Source organism: Choloepus didactylus, chromosome 6 (assembly GCF_015220235.1).
Source record: "Choloepus didactylus isolate mChoDid1 chromosome 6, mChoDid1.pri, whole genome shotgun sequence".
Taxonomy (NCBI): Eukaryota; Metazoa; Chordata; class Mammalia; order Pilosa; family Megalonychidae; genus Choloepus; species Choloepus didactylus.
In genome coordinates this window covers 31282263-31300581 of record NC_051312.1, presented here as the reverse complement: position 1 = coordinate 31300581, position 18319 = coordinate 31282263, and the positions used below count along the sequence as shown (strand labels likewise).

General features: G+C 38.1%; 1 protein-coding gene across 1 annotated transcript; it reads right to left on the bottom strand.

Moving 5' to 3' along the window:
- Positions 1–474: 474 nt before the first annotated feature.
- LOC119536029 (olfactory receptor 4S2-like) lies at positions 475–6093 on the bottom strand. Its single transcript, XM_037838481.1, has 3 exons — positions 6078–6093; positions 1679–2573; positions 475–484 (listed from the first exon to the last, which is right to left on the bottom strand). The coding sequence occupies exons 1-3, from the start codon at positions 6091–6093 to the stop codon at positions 475–477; spliced, it is 921 nt and encodes a 306-aa protein (XP_037694409.1).
- Positions 6094–18319: the final 12226 nt, after the last annotated feature.

Below are 18319 nucleotides of genomic sequence, written 5' to 3'. Positions count from 1 at the left end.
CTCTTACTGGCTCATGAGAGCTGACTTAAAATTTCAGGAATGTTGCAAGCCAGTTGTTAAACAAAGCCATTATTAAAAATTATGTAAACTTATAATTAAATAAACTATATTTAAAAAGGTAGTAAATACTCAAAACTCACCAATTCCTAACTATTTTATTCTATTTTGCTCGTATCTACAACCATTATATCTGTATGGGGTAACATTATATAATGATGTGTGGTAAGTAGAATAATGGTCCCTCTAGAGATGTCCATAACCTAATCTTGGGAACCTGTGAATATGTTAAATTACATAGCCAAAGGGAGTTAAGATAGCAGATGGAATTAAAGTTGCTAATCAGTTGACCTTAAAATAGAGATATTATCCTGGGTTATCTGGGTAGGTCCAATGTAATTGCAAGTGTCCTTGAGAGTAGAAGAGGGAAGCAGAAGAAAAGGTCAGAGTTATGTGATGTGAGAAGAACTCAACTTGCTATTGCTGGCTTTGAAGATGAAGGAAGGGGGCCATGAGCCAAGGAATGTGGCAGCCTCTAGAAGCTGGAAAGGGCAAGGAACAGAATTTTCCCTTAGCATCTCTGATATAATTGATAGCTCTGCTGATGCCATTGATTTTAGCCCAGTGAGCTCTGTCATACTTCTGGCCTACAGAACTGTCAGATAAATTTTCATTGTTATGGCAATTTGTCACAACTGCGATAGAAAACTAATACAGTGTGCTACCGGCATCTCTTTCCAAATCCTTGTTTAGTGATGGTCAGGCTGGTTTCTTGAAATCAGCCATGGTAAGAAAATTTATACCATAGAAATCTGCAAATGCTACAGAACTGGACTCAGTTTATTGTTCCGTTGATTGCCTTGACTTAAGAAAGTGATGGGGAAAATTTAACAATTCAGATTAATCTTAAAAGTGTGCTATGTCTATAGCAATTGTGTAACGAATAACTCAAAATGGAGGAAGTATTCTTGCGTTATTCAAAAACTATTATCTGATTCTGCAAAGAATTTTTTCCTTTCATTGTTGTACAAGTGAAGTTCTCACATCTTTATTGTTTCCCTTTTGTCTTTCTCTAAAACATAAATGAAAATATCAACTAACAACTTTCATGTATGCAGCTTCTTACTATTAACAAATGCTTTTACATCTAATTTTTTCTCATTTGATCCTGTCTGTATTCCTGGGAGGTGATGGGAAAAGTAGTATCATTCCCATTTTAAAATGAGGAAACATATGGAGCAAAGGACAATAAAGTCAACCTCAGAATTTGTCTTTGGTGTCATTCTTTTACTAGACTTCATATACCTGAGATACCACCTCATTACTGGGCTACTGCTCAAATAGAGGCAGTAGTACTTTACATTATTAAACAGACTGTGTTTGGGTGTCAGATGTCTCTGCACATTTAATTCACTCAGGTACTCAAAGGGAATATCTCTTTGTCCAAAGTCAAACTACTAGTACTTGGTAGGATAGATCCTCAGAACTAAGTCTTCAGACTGTAAAGCCAAGGGTCTTTGTGCTCTATTATACTTTTTCTTTGTGTGATAAAGTTTAATGGATGATGACTGATTTATTCCCAGCAACCCCTTTGGAAACTGACACAACAGAGGCTGCACCAATCCTATTGTGCTTCTCATCAGGGTCCTTTCTTTTTCTACCCAACAGCTTAGGGATCCACAGTCTTTTCATGGCACTCTTCACCTCTGTGTTTCTCAGGGTGTAGATCAGAGGGTTCAACATGGGTGTGATGATGGTATAAAACACAGCCACCATCTTGTCCTCGGTAAAAGTGGTAGATGGCCTTAGGTAGATGAAGATGCAGGGAACAAAGAACAAGATCACAACAGTGATGTGGGAAGCACAAGTGGATAGGGCTTTGCTTCTCCCCTCTGATGAGTGGGATTTGAAGGAAAGCAAGATGACAGTGTAAGAGCCCACCAGGATAACAAAGCAGATCAGAGAAATCATGCCGCTGTTGGCCACCACGATGAACCCCACCACATGCGTGTCCGTGCAGGCCAGCTTCAGCAGAGGGCGGACATCGCAGAAGTAGTGGTCAATCAGGTTGGGGCCACAGAAAGGCAGTTGTACGGTGAGGATGGTTTGGATAAATGAGTGCACAAATCCTCCCAACCAACAGGTCACCACCAGCATGGAGCAGACCTTCCAGTCCATGATAGTTGTATAGCGTAGGGGCTTGCAGATAGCCACGTACCTGTCATAGGCCATCACTGTGAGGATGAAGATCTCCGTGCAGCCAAATAAATGGACACAAAAGAGCTGGACCATACAACCCACAAAAGAAATGCTTTTGACCTTGACTTGGAAGTCAATAATCAGCTTCGGGGCTGTAACAGAGGAATAGCAGATATCAACAAAGGATAGGAAGCTAAGGAAGAAATACATTGGAGAATTGAGATTTGGGATCCTTTGGATAGTCATTATAATGAGAAAATTTCCAGTCATGAGGATCATATATAAGAGTAAGAACAAAAAGAAACATAGTTGTTGTACTTCCTCATTTTGGCTAAGACCAGTAAGGATAAATTCTGTAACATTATTTTCCATGGAATCTGGACAGTTTACAGGAGAGAAACACAGTGTGACTTTACCTGTAGGGGAAAAAATATAAAGGACAATTAAATTCAGACACATGGTACCTTAGCATTATTTTTTTTTTAAACAACTATTCATAAAATTTCTCATTTAAGGTGTTGGTTTGGGGAAAATCTGTTTCTTAAAATTACCACCCCTTCTCCCAATAAAAAGAGAGAGAGGGAGGGAGAAAAGAAAAGTTAAAGTTTGACAGGCTTTAAACAGGATTTGGGGATGCACCCTGGGTTCCCCACTAAAGCATCAGTTGTCTGAATAATTGTTGCTCCAGAGTTTAAATTAAATCCCTGTGTTAAATAAAGTCTTCAGGTGATAACCGTTATTCTCTTCAGCTCAGGATGCTTTTCACCTAACTTCCAGTTGATGTGTGGGATCTAAGTAAACACGCAGGCACATTTATGATCATGAGTAGATAAGTCTTAAAATTGTACGACTTGGAGTTGGACCCGAGATATGCTAGCCTCCACTGTGACTCTTTGGCCTTGTAAATTATTGACAGACTCATTGACCTTTGTGATATTAAAAATTATCCCAGGACTTCACTCTTTGCCATTCCTTCTATGTCTAAAAGTTGGGAAAAACACACAAAGACTTCACAGACAGGGAACTGCCACCTGCAAGAGGCTCAAGACTTCAGATCTAGTTGACATTAGTTGTAATAGGAGAAAATAACCCTGGGCTGGTTTAGGTCTGCTCATGACAATGACTAACTGCCATCTGGGGCAAGTTACTCAACTTCACAGGTACCCAGTTTCTTTGGCTATTGGGTTGGTCTCTACATGAACATCAAGGTCTCCTCCAGCTTTCACCTTGTGTACCAGGAAATTTGAGATGGTTTTTTTCAATACAAAGGAGCACTATTATTGAGTGTGGTTTACTTGTTTCATTATCTTTCTATTTCTCTGAATCAAAAGTTATGTGAAGGTGGGTTCAATGGCCATCTTCTTTATGTTTGTATTGCCTGAGTGCAATTACTCCTTCCACTTAGTTTGGCACTCATTTAAGCTCTCTGAGCTTCACCTTCTTCATCCTTCAAATGGAACTGCTACCGACTACCATGGAGGATTGTTTTAAATATGAAATCTAACCCAAGTGTATAGTAAGCCCTTAATGAATTATGCATTTCCATTTTCCAAATAGATTGCCAGTATTTATATACATTTTCTTATGAGAAAATTTCAAACCCATATAAAATGGAGAAAATAGTATTATGAACTCTTATATATTAATTACTCAGATTTAAAAAAATTTTCAATATTTTGTTACACTTAATTCATCTATCCCTCTTTTAATTTCTTTTTTTTGGTTAAAGTATTTTAATGCAAATCCCAGTCATCATGCCATTTTCACCCTCTACATGCTTCAGTATCAATATCTCCAAAAATAAGGAATTTTCTTATATAAACACAAAGCCATGATCACATCTAACAAAATTACCAATAATTTCTTGTTATCAACCAATTCCTGGTCCACTGGAGCCATGTTTTGTTCTCATCTTTCATTTCAGTGCTTAGTCAATTACCTAGTAGGTCTGCTCTGTCCAATATGGTAGCTCAATGAGGCTACCAAGCACTTGAAATGTGGCTAGTGTTTCTGAGGAACTGGATTTTAAATTTTTATTTAATTTTAAATTTAAATTTAAAAACTAAAGCAATATAAACTTTTGAAATAATAAAATTTTTGATAATTGATTTAAATAAAATATATTATTAAAATAAACTTCACCTTTTCTTTTACTTTTTGGTGTGGCTACTAAATATTTAAACTGAAAATGTGGTTTGTATTATATTTCTATTACATGGTGCCATACTACAAGTACTAGGCTGTGGTCTAGATGCTTGACTGCACTAGCTAATTTAATTCTTGAAACTCTGTGAGGCATGTAGAATTAGTCCCAGTATTCACGTAAGGAATGAAAGCCCAGAAAGATAAATTAACTTTATCCACAGTCCCATAGTCAGTCATTGGTGGAACATAGATTCAACATTAATGTATATTCTCTTAGCCTGTGCTATATTATATACATGGACAATTCCCTTTAGTTTTTTAGAATTTTGATAATGGTTTTGAGAACGTCTTTATGGGTCCAGTGTCTCTGGGATAGGAAGAGTTATTTTAATTACTTTAATTAACCAAAACAAAATTAATTAACCAAGACAGATACCAATACTCTGTGATAAGTTCAGTGGAATCCTGATTACAGAAGGAGAATTCAGTGCCCTTGGAAGCCTTATTGGCCTCATAACAAACGGTAGTGTCTGCTTTAGGATGGGCACAGTATAAGAAAATGTTTCACACTGGAGAAGCATATTCAAACTCTGCCATTTTTCCTCCCAGGGTCTGGGACTCAAGAGGATCCTTTATCCCACTGTCCCTTCCCTTACTGTCCACCTGCCATGAGGAGCTTGGATTGGGCATGAATTATTCCACATTCTTGAAGGCAAACTCATGGACGAGGACTTAGGCTTCACCACAAGCTAATTTCCAATGCCTTGACCAAATGTTGAATCACTGGAAAATTTAATTATCACAATATATTTCTGGGAAGAGGTGGCTTTCCAGAAGGCATTTACTTTAACCCCTTTAGGTACGCTTTGTTTATTCCTATCACAATATTTAAAATCATTGTCTTTTAGACTACGTGTGTGTCTCCCAAGTATACTGTGTGTTACTTAAATGCAGAGACCATTCCTATGGCTCCCCAGCACTTGACACTGGGCCTGGCACATAATATTAGGTACTTAGTAAACTTTATAGGAGGGAGGGATGGAGAGAGGAGAGGGAAAGATGGAGATTTTGGTTTATGACTCTTTCTTCGTGGCCTAGTTTTAGCACTACCTATTGTCTAGCATAGCATACTGGTTAAGAGCATAACCCCTGGTCAGATGGAGCTGGATTTTCAATCCCTGATCCCACCAATTACCAGCTGTGCAGCTTTAATCATGTTACTTTACCCATCTAATCATTGTAACTCATCTGTAAAATAGGGATAAATAGTTCCTGCTTCATAGAACTGGTATAATTAAAATAGCTAATGCATACAAAGACAGTATCTGGTCCATAGGAAATACGTAAGAAATATTAGTTATTTTTATCTCATATGTCATAAAGATGGGAAACAGAGAACAAAGGAGAAAGGTGATAAAAGTGAGTTTACTTACCTGGAGAGTATGGAAATCTTTCCATCATTTTCCTACTTCTGAGTCCTACAAATCCCCTACTCAGCTATGACCCCTCCAGACAGTATTCTTTTTCCAATGTTTTTGGGCTTTTGTAGGTCAGAGTACGCGTGCTGCTTTGAAGAATAGTCTGTCCTTAATTTTTCCTAATGTAGAATTGCTGCCTGGGACACAGAGCAAAGGTTATTTGTATTGGAGCCTAAAGCAAAGCTAACTTACATTAAGTTATTGGTACGTGCTCAGTAGATAGCAAGGACAGGGCAGCGTAAAATACAACAGAAATACATGATTTGGTGGCCATTCCGAAGGTTAACTTACTCTCTCTTTCTTTCTCTCTCTCTCTCTCTCTGTCTCTGAGATCCAGAGTTATCTCTCAGCTCAGTGTAAATTCAGCCTATAGTCCTGCTCAAAAGCTCAGGAATTTCAAATCCAAATTTGGTGATTTGGGAAGGAGAAAGAAAAGCCCCTTGATATCAAGAGGGTGCTGTGTTCTCTCTCACTGTCCTAAGTAATGAGCTCCCAAGGGCCTTCTAAGTTGCTTCCCCTGTTGAAGGTTCTTGCCAAAGAGGTGAGTAACTTTTCCATTGCATAGGTCAAGTGTGGGGGCCGGTTTGGGAGAGGGTTTTAGAGAATGGATTCCCCTGGTTATTTAGAGAATGGATTCCCCTGGGTCACTCTGGGTTTCTACCCATCCTTTAATCTAACAACAATGGATGCCATTTATTAAGCACTTACCAGGTGCCCTGTACTATTGTAAGGACTCTATAAAAATTCTGTGATTTGTTTTCTTTTGTTTTCAGGACCTCAGTTGAGTTGAACCGGAATAATCATGATCGCTGTTTTGAGACTCACTATCATCATGACTTATTTTGGTTTTAATTAATTAATGAGTTTAATAAATAAGTGAATACTTATAAACCAATACATAATCCAAGGATTACCTATTATGAATAATTTATATCTACTGGTGACTTCCTTAGTCCATGCCATTGCTTCTTTTCGAATGTCAAAATATATGCTAAAGTTTGTATATTTTATTGCATTGAAAATTTTGCATTTTGCTAAGGTTGAATATTTTTTCATGCCTTTCATGTCATTTGCATATTTTCATGTGTGAAGTTCTTTCTTTTGTCCATTTTCATGTTACCTATCATTTATTATTGATTTGTAATGATTCTTTTTATATAACCTGGATTTTGTATATGTTATATCTCTATCCCTATACCTGTCATCTCTATCTCTATCTCTATGTATGAATAGTCTCTCCTGCTTTGTGGTTTCCCTTTTACACCTTCCATGGTTGTTTTTTTTTTTTTTTTTTTTTTAATGTAGAGAAGGTCTTAATTTAATGTAATCTAATTTATTGACCTTTTCCATTATGATAGTACTTTTTGTATCCTCTTTAAGAAACCTTTCAGTATCCCAAGTTCATAAAGATATTCCCCTGTGTTAACATCTAGAAGCTTTATTGTTTTACTTTTCACATTTGGATCTAAAATACCCCTAAAAATAATTTTTGGTACGCTATGGGGTGGGGGACAAGATAGATTTTTTTCCATATGGATATCCAATTCAACCAGCACAATTTGTTGAAAAGCCTGTCCTTTATCCATAGCTGTCCTGTACACCTTTGCAATAAATCAAATGTCCATATATGTATGTTTTCTGTCACTGGAATTTCTACTCTACACCATTGGTCTATTTGTCTATCTTTGCACCAACACCTGCCTTAATTACTGTGATCTTATAATAATTCTTAAGTGTAAGTCCGTTCACTTTGATTTTATTCAAAAGTGACTTAGCTATTTTTGGCCTTTTGCATTTTCATAAAAATTTTAGACTGAGCTTGTAAAATTTCACAAAAAATACCTTTTGGAATTTTATTTGGGATTGCAATAAATCTATTGAACAAGTTAGATATACTCAAATACAGCAACTTTGAACACTTTGCCACATTTTCTTAGGAAATATACATGGAAGTATTAAGTATTCAAAAGGCATGATGTATACACTCAAATGTTTAGAAAGTAGATATATAGATGGACAGATGGATGGCTGAATGGATGGATCAATGCATAGATTGATGCATAGGTGGGTGGATAGATGTAATAATATGGCAAATGTGGCAAAATGTTCAAAGTTGCTGTATTTGAGTATTTGCTTGGGGAGTGTTTTGGTTTACTAAAGCCAGAATGCAAAATACCAAAAATGGATTGACTTTTACAATGGGGGTTTATTAGTTCACAAATTTACAGTTGTAAGGCCTTGAAAATGTCCCAATTAAGGCATCAACAGGATGATACATTCTCTGAAGAAAGGTCGATGGCATCTGGGGTTCCTTTGTCACCCGGGAAGGCACATGCCCAGAGTCTACTGGTCCTTTCCCAGATTTAGCTTCCAGTTTCTGTGACTTTCTCCAAGAAGTCTCTGGGCTTCTGTCTTAGCTTCTCTTGTGGGTCCTTCTTGCTTCTCCCAGCGCATGTCTTTCTTACCTTCTCTGAGCTCTCTTCAGAATGTCTCTGCCTTTTATCATCTCAGAGAGGACTTCAGCAAGGGGACCCAAGACCCACCTTGAATGGACAGGGTCACATCTCCATGGAAACAACCTAATCAAAAGGTCCCACCCACAACAGGTCTGCCCCCACAAGATTGGATTAAAAGAACATAATCTTTTCTGGGGTACATAATAGATTCAAAGCAGCACCGGGGGTATGTCGGAGTTCTCTGTACAGGTTTGTATTATTTTTGCAACTGTCCTATGAGTTTAAAGTTTTGTCAAAATTCAAATTTTTTAAAAAGAGAGACTCAACTATTTAAGATGCAAGATTATTACAATGCTGAGTGTATCTAACTTGTTCCTAAGAAAAGAATATTCATATGTGTAACCATCTCAAGTATAGTTATCAAGTTCAAGAAATTTAACATTGATATAAAGCTTACAGTTTATATTCCGATTTTGCATGTACCAATAATGACCTTTTGAGCCTTTTCTCCTCTATTATTAGATCCAGTCCAGGATCATCTGTTGCATTTAATTGTCATTGTCTATTTAGTTGCTAATTTTTTAATCATGGGAAAATATATACAACATAAACTTTCCCATCTCAGCCACTCCCAAGCATGCAATTTAGTGGGATTAATCATATTCACAGTGTTGTGCCACCCCTGGTAATGTGTACTGTACTTTCTGTCTATATGAGTTTACATATTCTAGCTATTTCATAAATAGGCTCATATAATATCTGTCCCTTTGTGTCTGATTTATTTCACTCAACGTGATGTCTTCAGGGTTCATTCATGTAGTGGTATGTGTCATAATCTCATTCATTTTTAAGGTTGGGTAATATTTCGTTGTATGCATATACCATCTTTTGTTTATCCTTTCATCTGCTGATGGACATTTGGGTTGCTTCCGTCTTTTGGCTATTGTGAATAATGCTGCTATGAATAGTGGTGTACAAATATCTGTCAGAATCCTGGCTTTCATTTGTTTTGGGTATATACCTAGAAGTGGGATTGCCAGGTCATATGGTAATTCTGTGTTTAACATATTGAAGAAATGCCAAACTGTTTTTTACAGTGGCTGCACAATTTTACATTCCCACCAACAATGTATGAGCATACCTATTTCTCTGCATCCTTGCCAGAAATTATTTGCTGTTTTTTGTTATAGAAGTTGAAGGTTTACAGAAAAATCAAACAGAAAATACAGAGTATTCATATACCTACTACTGTTGACACTTTGCATTAGTGTGGTACCTTTGTTACAATTGGTGAAAGAATATTAAAATTATGTTATTAACCATAGCTCATAGCTTATATTAGGTGTATTTTCTCCCATATGCCACTCATTTGTTATATTCATGAAAGAACATTTATATACTTGTATTATACTTGTATTATAAACTATAGTCCATCATTTATAATAAGGTTCACTATGTTATACAGTCCTATGCTTTATCTTTTAATTTTTATTCTAGTTATATATATATATATATATACACACACACACATATATGTATATATATACATGTATATATATCCTAAAATTTTCTCTTTTAACCACATTCACATATATAATTCACTAATGTCAATTACACTCACGATAATGTGCTACCATCACCACTATCCATTTCCAAAACATTAAAATCACCCTAAATAGAAATTCTGTACACATTATGCATTAATTCTCTATTCTCTACCCAGAACCCAACCCCTGGTAACCAATATTCTGGATTGCTTAACTCTATGAGTTTGCTTATTCTAATTATTTCATATCAGTGAGATCATACAATATTTATCCTATTGTGTCTGGCCTATTTCACTCAGCATAATGTCTTCAGAGTTCATCCATGATGTTGCTTATATCAAACTTCATTCCTTTTGATGGAGGAATAATATTTCATTGTAGGTATATACCACATTTTATTATCCATTCATTGGATGTTGGACACTTGGGTTGCTTTAATCTTTTGGCAATTGTGAATACGCCGCTATGAATATCAGCGTGCAAATATCTGTTTGAGTCCTTGCTTTCAGTTCTTCTGGATACATACCTAGTAGCATGATCACCAGGTTATATGGTAATTCTATACTTAGTTTCCTGAGGAACTGCTACACTGTCTTCCACAGAAGTTGCACCATTTCACATTCCCACCAGCAATGAAGGAGTGCTACTATTTCTCCACATCCTCCCCATCACTTGTTGTTTTCTGTTTTTTTTTTAATAGTAGCCATTCTAGTGAGTATGAAATGATATATTATTGTGATTTTGATTTGCATTTCCCTAATAGCTAGCGATGCTGAGGATCTTTGCATGTGCTTTTTAGTCATTTGTATTTCCTCTTTAGGGAAATGTTTATTGAAGTCCTTTGCCCATTTTTTAGTTGTGTTGTTTTTCTTTTTATTGATGAGTTATAGGATTTCTTTATATATTTTGGATCTTAAAACCTTATCAGACATGTGGCTTCCAAATATTTTTTCCAATCAAGTACATTGTCTTTTCATATTCATGATAAAGTCCTTTGATGCACAGAAGTTTTTAATTATGATGACTTGCTATTTAGCTATTTTTTTCTTTTGCTGCTTATGCTTTGTGTGTAAAGTCTTAGAAACTGTTGCCTACCACAAGATTCTGAAGATGCTCCCCTACATTTTCTTATAGGAGTTTTACAGGCCTTATTCTTGTGTTTAGGTTTTTGATTTGTTTTGAGTGAATTTTTGTATATGGTGTGAGATAGGGGTCTTCTTTCATTCTTTTGTTTATGGATGTATCAGTTAGGGTTCCCTAGGAAAACAGAACCAACAGGAAATATCTGTAAATATGAGCTTTTATAAAAGTGTCTCACACAGCTGTGGGGATGCATGAGTCCAAATTCCGTAGGGCCAGGATGCACGAGTCCAAATTCTGTAGGGCAGGCAGCAAACTGGCAACTCCAATGAAGGTGTTTGATGAACTCCCCAGGAGATGCTGGCTAGCCAAAAAAGAAGTGAAGGTTCTCCCTCTTCTCCCTTAAAAGGCTTCAGCTGATTGGATTAAATTCAGCTGATTGAATTCTCTCATTGCTGAAGACATGCCCTTCATTGATGTAATCAGTCACAGATGCAGTCAGTTGACTGATGACTTAATAAACCAGCCTTCTGGTTTATTAACCAGCCACAAATGTCTTTGAAGAAACGGTTAGGCCACTGCTTGCTTGACCAGACACCTGGGCACCATCCCCTGGCCAAGTTGACACATGAATCTAACCATCACAGTCCACCTCTTGTCAACTTGACAGCTATGTATTTAAGTACCTTAAAACATACTTGGTACTATGTATTTAAGTACCTTAAAACACACTTAATTTCTAAATAGAACACAGTAACAGACATGTTTCACCTAAAAATACTCAATTGTCCTGCGTACAACTGGAGACACACTAAATCTCTCCAAATAGGGTGCAAGTCCTTGGGTAACATTGACTCTTAAACTTGATCTCCTGTAACTTAAATACTATGAAGTGAACAATACAAATTATGTCATATGATAAGAGGATAAGATAGAGAAGGAAGCAAAGATATCTGCTTTATGGACAAATACAAACATACTCATAACAAAACCAGAAGGAAATATTCATGCCTTCATAGTCCTTGTTTCTGAAACTGGTCACGTGGTCATAGTTGGTCTTTATCACTACCTTCTTCCACTACCCATTCCATGTTCTCTTTACCCTCAGCAAGCATTTCAGCTGGTCATGGTTCTTAGCCTGGTGGGGTGATCCAAACCTTCATTCCTGAAGTTTCTGGGCCATTGGTAGTCCTGCCTGGATTGGGTGTTGCTGTTTTCCATTGACTTTAATCACAGGGCACGGTAGTACTAAGAGACACCTTAGGGGGCTTCCAGTACTCCAGGAAAATTCTTCTTTACCTCCATTGTGTAGTTGTAGTCCTATTTCCCCTTGATAGTCAAGATCAGTCACCCCAGTCAGTACAGTAATTCTGTTCCTTGCTTGTTGATTCAGAGACATGAGAAGTCCTTTCCATGATGGAAGTGGTCCAGTGTAATCAACATGCCCCTTGGTAGCAGGCTGATCACCTTGGGGAATGGTGCCACTTCAGGGACTGAGTGTGGGTCTCTGCTGCTGGCAGATTGGGCACTCAGCAGTGGCTGTGGCCAGGTCAGCCTTGATGAGTGGAAGTCCATGTTGCTGAGCCCCTGCATAACCTCCAGCCATACCACCATGACCACTTTGATCATGAGCCCACTGGGCAATGACAGGAGTGTCTGGGGAAATATGCTTACTGGTATCAAAAACCAGCTCATCTTATCCACTTGATTATTAAAAACTTCCTCTGCTGAAGTCACCCTCAGGTGAGCATTCACATGGGACACAAATATCTCCATGCTTTTTGCCCACTCAGAAAGGTCTGTCCACATCCCTCTTCTGACTTCTTTGTCACCAATTTTCCAATCATGTTCCTTTCAAGTCCCTGACCATCCAGCCAAACCATTAGCAACAGCCCATGAATCAGTATACAAACCCACCTCTGGCCAGTTCTCCTTCCAAGCAGAATGAACAACTAGGTGCAGTACTTGAAGTTCCACCAACTGGGAGGATTTCCCCTCACCACTGTCTTTCGGGGACGTTCCAGAAAGGGGTTGCAGTGCTGCAGCTGTCCACTTTTGGGTGTAACTGCATATCATGCAGAACCATCTGTAAAGCAGGCCTGAGTTTTCTCTTCCTCAGTCAACTGACTGTAAGGAACTCCTCAAGAGGCCATAGCTCTGGGTAGGGAAACAGAAGGCAAGGTGGCAGGAGTGGGGGCCATGGTCATTTGGGCCACTTCCGCATGTAACTTACTTGTGCCTTCAGGACTCGCTTGAGCTCTATCCTGTATATACCATTTCCATTTTATGATGGAGTGATGCTGCGCACACCCAACTTTATGGCTTGGTGGGTCAGACAACACCCAGTTCATGATAGGCAACTCAGGTCTCATGGTAACTTGGTGGCCCATGGATAAGCATTCTGTCTCTACTAAGACCCAACAGCAGGCCAAAGCTGTTTCTCAAAAGGAGAGTAGATATCTGCAGAGGATGGTAAGGCTTTACTCCAACATCCTAAGGGCCTGTATTGTGATTTTCCTATAGGAGCCTGCCAAAGGCTCCAAACAGCATCTCTATTTGACACTCACTTCCAGCACCATTGGATCAGCTGGCGCATATGGTCCAAGTGGCAGAGCAGCTTGCACAGCAGCCTGGACTTGTTGCATAGCCTCATCTTGTTCCGGTTCCCAAACAAAACTAGAAGCTTTTCTGGTCACTTGGTAAATGGGCCAGAGTAGCACACCCAAATGAGGAATACAGTGTCTCCAAAATCCAAAAAGGCCAAGTAGGCATTGTGCCTCTTTTTTGGTTGTAGGACGGGCCAGATGCAACAGCTTATCCTTCACCTTAGAAGGAATATCCTCTGTATTTTGCTGGATTTATCTCCCATCCTCTGACATGTATACTTTATCAATAATTCTAGAATAGTTACTACTAGGTCCAATCAACATGATATCATCAGTATAATGGACCAGTGTGATATTTTGTGGGAGGGAGAAATGATCAAGTTCCCTGCGGACAATATTGTGACATAAGGCTGGAGACCTTATATACCCCTGAGGTAAGACAGTGTATGTATACTGCTGGCCTTGTCAGCTGAATGCAGACTGTTTCTGGTGGCCCTTACTAACAGCTATTAAGAAAAAAAGTATTTGCCAGATCAATAGCTGCCTACTAGTTACCAGGGGATGTGTTGATTTGCTCAAGCAATGATACTATATCTGGAACAGCAGCTGCAATTGGAGTAATCACCAATTAATTAGGATTAGTTAAGCTTACCATAATCCACTGTTATCCTCCAAGACCCATAAGTTTTCTGCACAGGCCAGATAGGAGAGTTGAATGGGGATGTGGTAGGAATCACCACACCTGCATCCTTCAAGTCCTTAAAAGTGGCACTAATCTCTGCAATGACTCTGGGAATCTGGTATTGCTTCTGATTTACTCTTTTGCTAGGCAGAGACAGTTCTGGTGCCTTCCACTTGGCCTTTCTTACCATAATAGCCCTCACCCCATGAGTCAGGGAACCAATGTGGGGTTTCTGAGTATGTCTATTCCAATTACTCATTCCGGAACTGGGGAAATAACCACAGAATGTGTCCAGGGACCCACTGAGCCCACTGTGAGATGGACCCGAGCTAAAACTCCATCATTCACGTGACCTCTGTAAGCCTCTACTCTGTCTGGTGGACCAGAGTGATGTTTTGGGTTAGTTTTTGTACGTGGTGTGAGAGAGGAGTCTTCTTTCATTCTTTTGTATATGGATGTCCAGTTTTCCAGCACCATGTGTTGAAGAGAATGTTCTTTCCCAGTTGAGTGGACTTGTAAGCCTTGTCAAAAGTCAATTGGCCATAAATTTGGAGGTCTATTTCTAACCTCTCAATTTGGTTCCATTTATTGATACATGTATCCTTATGCCAGTACCATGAGGTTCTGACTGCTGTAGCTTTGTAATATGCTTTAAAGTCAGGAAGTGTGAATCCTGCACTATTCTTCTTTTTAAAGATGTTTTTGTTTATTTGGGGCCCCTTACCCTTCCAAATAGATTTGAAAATTGTCATTTCCATTTCTGCATGGTATGATGCTGGGATTTTCATTGGGATTGTGTTGAGTCTGTTAATCAATTTGGGTAGAATGTACATCTTAACAATATTTAGTCTTTGAATCCATGAACCTAGAAGGTCCATCCCTCTATTTAGGTCTTCTATGATTTCTTTTTACAATTTTTTTTCTTTTCTGTGTACAGGGCTTCTACATCCTTGGATAAATATATTCCTATATATTTGATTCTTTTATTTGCTATTTTAAATGGAATTTTTTTCTTGATTTCCTCTTCAGGTTGTTATTATTAGTGTATAGAAGCACTGCTGATTTTTCATGTTGATCTAGTACCCCACCACTTTGCTGAACTTGTTTATTAGTTCTAGTAGCTTTTTTTGCATGTGACATTCTGTAGTAGGGTCATGTCATCAGCAAATAGTGAAAGTGTTACTTCTTCCTTTCCAATGTGGATGCTTTTTATTTCTTTCTCTTTCCTAATTGCTCTGGAAAGAACTTCTAGCACAATGTTGAATAACAGTGGTCACCATGGGTATCCCTGTCTTGTTCCATGTCTTAGAGGAAAAGCTTTAGTCTTTCACTATTGAGCACAATGTTAGTTGTGGGATTTTCATATATGCCCTTTATCATATTACTATTTTGCTAGGCAGAGACAGTTCTGCCTAGATATTTATTCCTAGATATACAGTTCTTTTTGTTGTTATTGTATATGGAATTTTTCTTGATATCTTTATCAGATTGTTCATTATTAGTGTATGGAGACACTACTGAGTTTTGCTGTTGATCTTTTGATAAATTCCTTAATAGCTCTAGAAGCTTCGTTGTGAACTTTTGAGGATTTTCTTTATATAGCATAATCTCATCTGTAAATAGGGAAACATTTACTTCTCCCTTACCAATTTAGATATCTTTTATTTCATTTTCCTACCTAATTGCTCTGGCTAGATCTTCCAGTACAATGTTGAATAACAGTGGGGAGACTGGGCAACCTTATCTTGTTCATGATCATATGGAGAAAGGTTTCAGTCTTTCACCATTGAGTATGATATTAGCTTGGGTTTTTCATACATGCCTTTTATCATATTGTGGAAGTTTCCTTCTGTTTCTCATTTTCTAAGTGTTTTTATGAAGAAGAGCTGCTGAATTTTGAAAACTATATTTGTGCATGAATTGAGATGATCATGTTTTTTTTTCTTCATATTATTTATGTGGTGACAATATTTGCTTTTGTTATGTTGAACCACCCTTGCATACTTGGAATAAATCCCACTTGATTGTGGTGTATAATTCTTCTAATATGCTGTTAGATTCTGTCTGCTAGTATTTTGTTGAGGATTTTTTCATCCATATTTATGAGGGAAATTAGTAAGCAGTTTTCTTTTATGTGTGATATCTTTATTTGGCTTTGATATTAGGGTGATGTTGCCTTCACAGAATGAGTAGGAAGTGTTCCCTCCTAGTTTTTTGGAAGAGTTTGAGCAGGATTCATGTTAATTATTCTTTGAATTATCTCTGGGGAAGAGGTCTGTCTGTTGTCCCTTGGGGTCCATGTAAAGACCCATCAGGACAGGACAGACAGAGGAAGGGTACAAGGAAAAAAAACCACATAATCCTTTGAGAAGGAGTAGGAAAGAGGCCTGGACACACAATCCTATATAAATAACTAAAGGTTTTCTGATTCAGGGGGAGGGACACTTAAATCTACCACACAAGAACCAGGAAAGATAAAAGTCAGAGTCTGGCTGCTATAACAAACTATGGTAATATATTAAAAAATGCTTAGATGAGCTCATCAGTAGATTTAACACAGTAGGGAAAGAATCGAAGACAGAGCAATAAAAATTACAAACTGAAAAAAAGAAAAAAAGAGTGGTGACAAAAACTGCAGTACAGAGCCTTGAGGAACTCTAGGAAAATATGAAAACATTTAGGGTCTTTATGTAATCAGAATTTAATAATCTTGAAGTGTAGATGTTAGAATGAGAAGGGACATAGAAGGTAATCTGGTTCAGTTATGTCATGTTATGGCTGTGCAACATCAAATTGGAGAGAAGGGACTTACCTAAAGTCCCCCAGCTGGCAGCCCTGCCCCAGACTAGACCTGTCTTTTTCTTTCCTTTCAGTGTCCTACTCTCATTATGACTCATAATATTGGGGTGAAACCTCTCCTAATGTCATATCTTTGGCTTCCTTCTCTCAGGGTGTAACTACTGGATGTTTTTAACTTCTAAAATTATCTAATTGAGTTAATTGGAGCACATTTTGAAATTTTTCCTTCCTCTCAATTTCTTGGCAAAGTTTCACAGTAGAGATGAAAGACTCCATGGGGAATTTGGTCCCCTGATCAAGCATCTCAGTATGGAAACACAGTCTTCATCTTAATAGCAAGTGGGTTTACTAAACTAAAAAGCAAGATATAAAAATCACTCATTAGTTGCTTCCTGTAGTTTTTTGTTTCTAAACATTAGATCCAAAAGCATGGGACAGATTTCCTGAATCCTTCCCTTTATAATTTATCCATACCACCATTAATTGTTCTTTCTAAACATCAAAGTACCCATGGAATTTTGTTATGTGGAAGCAAGGCTTTCAGTGGTAATGAAAAATATCAATCATGAAATTAGAATAACTAGAAAGGAAGCTCAGTATCATGGAAACAACTCTTGTTTGTGCATTAATGCATTTGAACATCAGCCAATAACTGGCTGTGTGACTTTGAGAATTCACTTAACCTCTCTGGCCCTTTGTTGCTTCATCTGTAAACGGAAGAATTTTGATTAATTGATCTCAAATTTTCCTTACAGCTCTAAAGTTTCATTGAGTCAACCTGGTGGTTTAGCTCAGATGAAGTGTTGAGCCCACTGGGAAGCTTCAGTGCAGACAAAGGAGCCTGGTGGAAGAGTCTCATTCTAGGAGAGCCCCCTGTGCTTCAGGCCATCTCCCTTCATTTCTTCAGCAGAAGACGTCCCCCAGAGTGATGAGTCCTTACAATAGAGGGTGAAGGCTTTGCTGAATGTGAGCAAAAGAACCTCCAGCTTCAATTCCTTGCTCTAAGGCTGAATAGGGCCCAAACAAGATTCCTGATGTAAAGAAGGTAATTCCTCATCCAGAAGGATGTTCCAGGCTGACTGAGTATAAGTGGCTTCAAATCACTGTGTAATCTAGGGGAAGTCACTTTCCCTCTCTGAGCCTCAGTTTCTGCCTCTGTAAAAGGAGATGACAGGGCAGAATGGCTTCTAAAGTATCTGTTGTTACTCACATTCTGGGATTCCATGCAGTACCATTTGGGGGTCCCTTGCGGGAAAGGAAGGAGGTCCTGTTGGTGTGAATTTGACCTCATAGCAATAGGTCTGCTCAGCCTTCATGTTATTATTTTGTC